The following is an 8,822-nucleotide window of genomic DNA, read 5'->3' as shown; positions in this document are numbered from 1 at the left end:
AAAAAAAAAAAAAAAAAAAAAAAAAAATAGGAGTCTACATAACTGGACAAAAGTGACAAGAATAAATTTCCCTACTTTGCATAACCAATTGGGAAATTGTTTTTTTTTTTTTTTTTTTCCTTACATTTTTTTTTCCCATACTTTTAAGACACATTTGGGGATCAAAAACTTTATGTGCGTCTGCAAGTTAAACGCGCGAGGATTGTTCTACATGCAAATTCTCACGGGAGAAAAAATGCGCTGTGGGCAGTGGACATGGGCAGACGCGCAGCGCAAAATGCAGTTACAAGCCTCTCGCATTGGGCGGAAGCAATGAAATGGAGCCGTTACACATAGAGCTTAAAATATAAAAGAGGCTGAAGTGTTATACACATATAACGTTCATATACAAATGGTGTCATTGTGCGCGACGATTATGTTGTCACTGGACCCAGTTGCTACACCCCCAAATCAATGGGCATGGAACACTGCAAATGGTTTTTCTTTCCCCAAGTGAATGGACAAAAAGGGGGGAAAAAAAAAAAAAAAAAACATGACTGCCTCTATGTCACGTGAGTGCCCCTTTTCTGTCCCTTCGCTGTCGCATGACTGCCGCGTGAGCGCAATTAAAGGCTTCGCTCCTTAGGCTTGAAAAAAAAAAAAAAAAAAAGGATGAAGACACACTGCCTGCTCCAATATGTTGCGGTTTTGTATTTCGTACTGACGTGTCTCAACCGAGTAAGGCGCATGGACAAAGAGTGGGCTGAAGTGGAAGCATCCCTTTAATGTAAACCGTTTCAGGGTGTTGCAGCTTTTCCCACTCTCTCCCACGTTACCTGGGCTACAGAGTCCGCTTTCGTTTGAGGCACACCCATTCGACGCAGGGGAAGACCGCTCGAATGTGTATACATATAAATATATACATGTTTTTTTTTTTTTTTTTTTTTTTTTCCTGCAGACCCGCGTGCGGGGCGCCCAGAACAACCGAGCCGGCCTGGCCGGCCTGAATGACAACGTCCTGGTGGCCTTCCTCCTGCTTGTTCAGCTTGAAGTCCCACATTTCCTGGGGCCTTTTTCAAAAAAGGAAAAATATGAAAAAGTGATTGATGGAGCTATATATCTTTTCACCAAAGAGGTGGACACAGAAAAACGGGCGGAGGAACAAAGGGGGTACACCGTCCAGGATGTCCGCCATGTCATCACGGGGGTAAGTCTTACGCAGAGTGTCTAATTCGCTTCACCGACTCTGCCCAGATGCTCAAAGGGGACATAAGCGAAGCGCAGCGTTTTCCATAACTCCCCAATAAAAAATGATGCACCATTGGGGGGACTACTTTTGGGGGACATACACCACGCCTCCCCACATGTGCTGCTTCAAAACGGTGGTGAGACCCTTTATCAGCATGCGTATATTCATCTGAAGAGATCATTTTATTTTTGTGCCCAATTTAGACCAGCGCATGTGTGTCCATCTCACGCCCACGCTATTTTCCGTTAACACCGCTCTCACGTTTTTTTTCCCCCCCCCCTTCAGCTGAACAGCCTCCTGAATGACATAAAAAGCGGGAGCGAAAGATACTTCACGTGGATGGAATTAATCACCAATGAATGTTGGAGGGAGGAAGATGGTTGCAGAGGGCTCATCACGCAGAGCTGTGCCCTGTCTGTACTGAATGGTCTCCCAAAAAAGACTCTCCCAGTAACATGCAGGAGTTGCCTTATGTATGCCTTAAACTACGCACTACACACGAAACATTTATTTACAAACATGCTACAAATACAAAATTGCAATGAACAAAGTAATCTGCAATTGATAAATCTTACGAAAGATGTAGGGTTCGTGAGAGAACATCGAATATACCTGAACAACTTGGAAACCATTTCTGCTGGAAAGAATGTCAGAAGCCATGTTATTATTTTCCACATAAAAAATGCCACAAAATTGGTACACATTTTAACAACCCATGGACAGGAAAAATTCACACATGTAATGAATGACGCTGTGCTAGAGGTGATTAAAAAATCCATACAAAAGTATAAGACGTATTTAGAACATAATAGCTTCTTCATTCGAAATGGAGAAAGTGAAATAAAATTGGAGTTGGAAAATTTGATCTCCGTTACAATCAATGGTTATTTGTACCTAGACAATACAAATGGTGAAATTTTCCGCGTGAGAGATTTTGGTTTGTTTTTTACAGAAGATTCTTTGGACCAATTCATTTCGATGTTAACAGGGAGCAACTTATTTCTGCAGGTGGAGATGGGGACCCCGGCGGGAGGAGAGGTACCCCAGAATGGTCATCCCTTTCCCATTGAAAATTTGCTCAACCTGATAGAATTCGAGCTTGTCCTCAACTCCTACTTGCACCTTGGCGACAACTACTTCTCCAAGGCAGTGATGCTCATGAAAAAGGTCTTTTACGCAGAGGGAAAAAATGCAAACGATGTGTTGATCTATGCGGCGGATGCAACGGACGTGCCGGATGGGCAGAATGAGGAGGATGGGAAGAATGAGGGCGTGGTGAAGAACTTCCTGGCCATCGCTAAGGGCGGCAAGTTTCCCAGAACCCCGCCAAGTGGTCACTTAAGAGGTGTCCCACAAGAAGGTCACTTGAGACGTGTCCCATGGAGGAACCACCTCAGTGCTGCACCCCCGAATGAACACAGAAAACAAATCGAAGAATTCAAAAGGACACAACTGGAGCTGATGGACGACCAAACTATCTTCTTCATCATGCTGGTGAAAATCCTACCCGAAAATAAATACCCACTCATGAAGAACGTCATCGTCGACCTGCTAACCAAGCCAGTCTACTCAAATTCACTAACAGGATTTTCGTATAATGATGGAAAAAAGATTAACAAGGAACTAATCGAAGTCCTGGGGGAGTCCTATCATGACCCAATAAATAACCTTAAAAGGAGGACGAAGCATTTTGGTTCCAGAATTAACAAAAGGGAAATACAGGCCATTGAAAAATTAATACACCAGGGATATAAACTAACCCAAATAGCTTTTCACAATTATAGCTCCATGCCACTAAATAGTAGAAAGAATATTTATTCAGCGGTTAAGATGTTCTCCCTCTTTGAGCATAGGGTGCATTACCTGACTGGTTGGGATGCACACATTTTATTTTCCAAAAGGATGTACCCTGAAGATATGGTGGAGAAAAATTACAACGTGTACGCCTATGCGCAAAGTGCTGGCAACCATTGGTTCATTATATGTTGCACGGTCATCCCTCTCTTGCTGATTATTTTATCATTCCTTTTGTACAAGTACTTCTTTCACGATAAGCTGAAATTCTCCTTCCTCTTCAGAAATAGAAAGTACAAAAAACGAAATCATGGCTCGTCGGGCGGCGCGCTCAAATACTATAGGCACCTCTCTGGGGGCGTCAATTTGTCCAGCGCGCGCCGACAGCACCAGGACAGGGCGGAGCTCCAGCACTTGCTGCGCACGAGGAACCGCAGAGCGGACATGAAAGCAAAGCTCAGGGGGGAAAATGGCGCAAAAAATGCGACTAAAAATGGGGCAAGAAATAGCAAAAAAAATGGTTCAAGTAGTAGTCCAAAAATGGACGCAAAAGTGGACAGGACAGGCAGGCCCCACAGGATCAGCGTCGCAGGCCATGGCAACGAAGCCGATGCCCCGCACGCAGGAGCAACGAAGAAGCGGGAAACGAAGACCAGTGACTTTTTCATGGAGGAAATTCAGCCCAACTATGATTTCGAATAGACCGTGAAAAGCCTGACGGGGGGAAGATACCCAATCTGTTTTATAGTTCCACACAACTAGCTAAAATGGAAAAAAAAATGTTCCATTTCATCTGACCGTTCAATCTTTTTGAAAAAAAAATAAAATAAAATAAAAAAAACGTAACCAACTAGCCATTTTAACCAATTTGCCTTAAAAAGTACCTGACTGTGCATGCTGCGCTAACGCAACGTTGCATTATAAAAAAATAAAAAAAAAAAAAAAGCCCCAATGCTGCAAAGATTGGGGGCTTTTTCGCAAAACAAATGGGGGAATACCACTGCTCGCACAGAAAGGGCAACTGTGGGTGGTACGTGCCTCATACGTAGAAGCAGACAAAAAATAACTTTGTCGACTTTATGCTTGTTTTTTTTTTTTTTTTTTTTTTTTTTTTTTTCGTTTATTCATTGGCCAATAGTGCTCGAGCAACATTCGTTCAACCCATTTAACACGCTTAACACGTTTAACATGCTTGGGCGCACCCGTGCTGCTGTTTCTTCATCCATTTGTCGTAAACGCAGAAGGTAAAAACAGCAGAGGTAGTTTCCGTTTTTAAACGGGCTAAAAATGTTCTTTTTTTAAAAGCGTACACAACATACATACACACACACACACAGAGAAACTAACGGTTGCGCGCTTTTTTAAACACTACGTGCGATGAATATATGCAACGTTATTGTGGAAAATAAAAAAAAGGACAAGGGGGGGTGGAGTTGAAAGATTTAAAGAGGGACACACCACAGAGGTGAGGTCAAAGCAGAGCGTTGTTCACTTGAATGGGTAACTCTCCAAGCGGGCACTGTCATTCCTCTACTCTCTCAGTCACAGGTTCATAACACTCCCCCTTCCCCCGCTCCCATTTGAGATACCTAAAAGTAGAGGTTCCTTATTTTGTCCTTTACGTTTGAATCCATGAAGGACTTCTCCAAGGCCCATTCATTCATCTTCATAAAATCTTCGAGGGTAAAATTCAAGTGGGTGTACAACTGCTCGTAATCGTCATTGATGTTGGTGAGGAACATTCCTGGATCGTCCGAGTTGACGGAGACCTTCACTCCAGCATCGTACAATTTTCTAATAGGGTGCGTATCCATGGACTTGGCATTATTCAGCAGCACATTTGAAATGGGGCAAACTTCAAGTAAAATATTTTTCTCCTTAACCATATCGATTAGTTCTTGCGATTCAACAACCCTAATTCCATGTCCAATTCTTTCCACCTTAAGTACTTGTATAGCTGTGTACAGCGTGTTTAAATTTGGGAGGGTAACATCTTCCCCTGCGTGAACAGTAAGATGCATCCCATTTTCTTTCACATAATCGTAAACGTCTTTATACGGTTTTAAATCCACTTCACGTCCTCCATGATCGAACCCTACAAAATCTGCCTTATATTTTAAGCAAAAATCAGCAGATGCTTTAATGTCTGATGCACTATGACCTGTGTCTCCAATACACAACAGCGTCACATGAATTTTATAATCTAACAACTCTACGACTTCTGTTATGCCCTTAACGATAGCTTGGTGAATGAGATCAATGTCCAGGTTGTGTTTAAAAGCAACAAAGGTTGGAGAGTATCGGAACTCCATCAACACAACTCCTTCTTTGTATTTGTTAAACACAGCATGCTTGGCCAAATCTGCAATCATTTCATAATCCTGAAATATGTCCGCCACTCTTATTGCCTTTTCTATAAACTCTCCTAATGACTTTCCTCCTTTAGCAAATAAATAATAATCTAGAACTTCCTCATCAGATAAATTGGGTTGTAAATTATATTTTCGAACACAGCTAAGGAAGAAATCTGAGGAGAAGCAGAGGTCCAGATGGCAATGTAATTCACATTTTGGTATCCTTTTCCATATTTGGTACCTTTCCTTTTTGTTCATCTGACTTAGGTCTATGTTCTTAAGCTCCTCTTTCTTGAGGAAGTTTATGGGTTCTTCCAGGATGTTCATTTTGGGCTTTTGTAAATGGGAGTGGGGGGAAAAAAAAAAAAAATAGGTTTATGCTTTCTCAGAGTCACTTTTTATAGGTGGGCGTTTTAAAATAGCGCTGGCGGCTTACGCAGCTTTTTTGCAGATTTGCTGGTAATTTTGCTTGTAGATTTTTTGCAGATTTTTTCAGATTTTTTTTTACAGATATTTTTTTTAGATATTTTTTTGCAGATATTTTTTTACAGAAATTTTTTTTAGATATTTTTTTGCAGATATTTTTTTACAGATATATTTTTGCAGATGATATTTTTTCATATTTATTTCTTTTTTTATGAATCGACGTTTCTTCTTGAAATAGGGGCGACTTATTTTTTGCCAACTCTGTGGAGCGAACTTGTAAGCGTGGAGGCCGTGTGGAGAGGGATGTAAAAAAAAAATTGTGCTGTGCTTTCGGGGCTACCATCTACATGAGGAGTGTGACTTTTTTTTTTTTTTTTTTAATAGTGAAAATAATAATTTTGCCAATGTGGTTTGTAATTTTTTTTTTTTTGTTGGCATGCCGCTGACGACTTATGCTGTTGAAAATGCAGGGTGCGATGTGTCATGGATGGGGGAAGGAGAGAGGACCTTCTCAAAGGAAAAGGGTGTAGGAGATAAAAGTAAGAACTACTTGAGCATTTCCGTCAAGGTCGTTCAGCGGTGATGTGGTGAGGAGGTGACGTGCAAACGCAGCAGTGCAACAATGGCACAAGCCTAGGGGTCGCCATTGAGGGGAGTTCCCCGACGCACGGGGGTGTATAGCTCCATTCTTTTTTATTCTTTTGCACATTCTATTGAACAACAAATAAATTCAAAAACATGGGGTTACAATGCAGTTACCTCTTCCTCCTGTAAAGTAAATTTATATATTTTTTTTTACCGCCGTGGGTGCATGCGGGAGGAAGATTCTTCACCTCACATCGTGGTGAAAAAGCCGCTTACAGGAGAATAAGCTCTTTTTTTTTTTTTTTTTATTTTATCATTTTTTGGCTTGTTCATTATGGGGGATTGTGTGCTGCGTGGAATTCGCGTGTTTTTTTTGTGTTGCTTTTGCTTCTTTTCCATGGCATCATTTTTCTCCATTAGAACTATTAAAGTATCCCCGGTGTGCCTTGCTACTGCTACATTGGCAAAATTTCTGTTTTTATGTATCCATTTTTTAAATGGCAATATAGGCATTTTTATTTTTTTCCGTGTCCAGCCAATTTTACACATGGAAGGTATATCAAGCCGCATGTTTGCACGTACCAATATAAGGCATGTGTGTGTGTTGGGGGGATTTGTTCACTCAGGGGTGGACACTTCTGTCGGTGTTCTCGATCATTTACACACCTGCGCATAGGACGCCTCGGATGGTCCAAAAGGGGTGTATCCGATATGCGTAGTACTGCTGGGATGGTTTTTTTTTTTTTTTTTTTTTTTTTTTTTCGCGCAATTTTCCTGTAGACAAAAAAATAATTGTCGCATTTTTTTTTGTGCCTTCGTGTAAGCAGAGAGGACTCTCGCGCCAGAGGATTCTTCCATCCTCATCTGATCCATTCCTCGTCAAACGAGAAGCGGCTAAATGTAGCAGGCAATACTGGATGAGTTGGTCAGGTGTAACCGAAACAGCATGCAAAAGGGGTACACTCGTCACACATCTCATCAGTAATGCCGCGCAATGTTATTTTGCTCGACTTCTCAATATGAAGCAAAACAAGGAAACAAATAAAGGAGTGGATGTGGGGACGACAAATTCGGAAGCGAACGCCCAAGTAGCGGCGCATGGGATTAATGAGATGGACAGTTATGTTGATTTGGCGAGCGTGACGGTCAAGTACAGCGTGTATACTTCGTGCCTCCTGCTGCTGTCCAGCCTTCAGTTGCACTTCATGTGCGAAGAGAAAGGCCCCTCATCCCTCGTCAAAAAAAAAAAAGCAGGACATTCAAACGAAGTATACGCAGAGAAAGAAAAAGATACCTATCATGATCAACAGCAGCGGGAGCGGGAGCGGGAACGACTTGGTGGAAGGGCCACTACCAATTCCCACTTCGTACGAGACTACGAAATGTTCCATGCAGAGCAGAAAAGGCCCCAACTGAACGACCCAGCGGCTTGTCCCATACCGCTCTATAAAAAAAGGTGACAGCGCTTATTGGGATTGGCCTTAAAGGAGTTAAAAAAGAAAAAAACAAAAAAAAAGCAGAAACCGTCTTTCACCTTGTGAAAAAATAATAACGCACAGGTACACACACACCCTCTATACGTCCATTTCTACACCGCGCACTTCTGCGATGGGAAATGATGGGACGCACACAGAGGCAGCATTAGGAGTTTTTTTTTTTTTTAAAGAGAAATACGCTCGTCGGTGAAAGCCTACAAATCAATTAAACACTTCAGTACACACCCTTGGATGGAAGGACACCTTTTCATACTCAGAGTTGCGTGCGGCTTGCGGCGCTTGGAAAGTCCACAACCTATATACTACACCTATCATGCTACAATTAATTTCCTCACACAGAGGGGGGGATTAAACGACGCGGGTGAAAAATTAAGTAAACCCCCCTCCGATGGATCTACCAGTTGGCGCTTCGGAATGGTACAAATTGGAGGGACAGAGAAATAAACCAGCACGGGTGAAGAGCGAACCAACGTAATGCAAAAGTAAACGGGCGGAGTGAAAAAACGACACGCTGAAATAAACGCATAACAGGCACCTAAAAAAATAAATCCCTTTTTTGCCGCTTCGCTGCCTCCCCCTTCGAACCTGGAGTCTAAAGTTACACAAGCTTTCCCATAATTCATGCCTGGCCCACTCCCCCTACCTCCCGCTATGAACTAAAAATGCAAATACATCCTTAACTACACGCACGCCATATTAAAAAAAAAAAAAAAAATGCGAAGTACACGTGTGCAAGATGCTGCATACGTTTTTTTTTTTTTTTTTTTTTTTTCCTTTTTTGGCGCCAACAGAAAATGCTGCAATGGGAAAGGTGTTAAAAAACAACTACGATGGTATTTCCTTTTTTCTGTAGTTTGCATATCGCTAGCTGGCCCCCTTGGGTAGGCAAATTTCCATTTTTTTTTTTTTTTTTTTTTTTTTTTTTTTTTTTTTTTTTTT

The 8,822-nt window shown here is 41.8% G+C and overlaps 3 protein-coding genes across 3 annotated transcripts; 2 read left to right on the top strand and 1 right to left on the bottom strand.

The window, feature by feature from the left end:
* Positions 1-651: 651 nt before the first annotated feature.
* On the top strand, positions 652-3,724 carry AK88_03674 (uncharacterized protein; the record flags this gene model as incomplete). Its single annotated transcript, XM_012481284.1, has 3 exons — positions 652-717; positions 938-1,186; positions 1,514-3,724. The coding sequence occupies 3 exons, from the start codon at positions 652-654 to the stop codon at positions 3,722-3,724; spliced, it is 2,526 nt and encodes an 841-aa protein (XP_012336707.1).
* An 887-nt stretch (positions 3,725-4,611) lies between these two features.
* Positions 4,612-5,703, bottom strand: AK88_03673 (adenosine deaminase; the record flags this gene model as incomplete). Its single annotated transcript, XM_012481283.1, has 1 exon — positions 4,612-5,703. The coding sequence occupies one exon, from the start codon at positions 5,701-5,703 to the stop codon at positions 4,612-4,614; it is 1,092 nt and encodes a 363-aa protein (XP_012336706.1).
* A 1,703-nt stretch (positions 5,704-7,406) lies between these two features.
* On the top strand, positions 7,407-7,847 carry AK88_03672 (uncharacterized protein; the record flags this gene model as incomplete). The annotated part of the gene is made up of 1 exon (XM_012481282.1): positions 7,407-7,847. The coding sequence occupies one exon, from the start codon at positions 7,407-7,409 to the stop codon at positions 7,845-7,847; it is 441 nt and encodes a 146-aa protein (XP_012336705.1).
* Between the last annotated feature and the right edge of the window lie 975 nt (positions 7,848-8,822).

This window comes from Plasmodium fragile (assembly GCF_000956335.1).
Source record: "Plasmodium fragile strain nilgiri unplaced genomic scaffold supercont1.44, whole genome shotgun sequence".
Classification (NCBI taxonomy): domain Eukaryota; phylum Apicomplexa; class Aconoidasida; order Haemosporida; family Plasmodiidae; genus Plasmodium; species Plasmodium fragile.
Note: the sequence above shows the minus strand (reverse complement) of the source record. Positions and strands in the feature narration are given on the sequence as shown.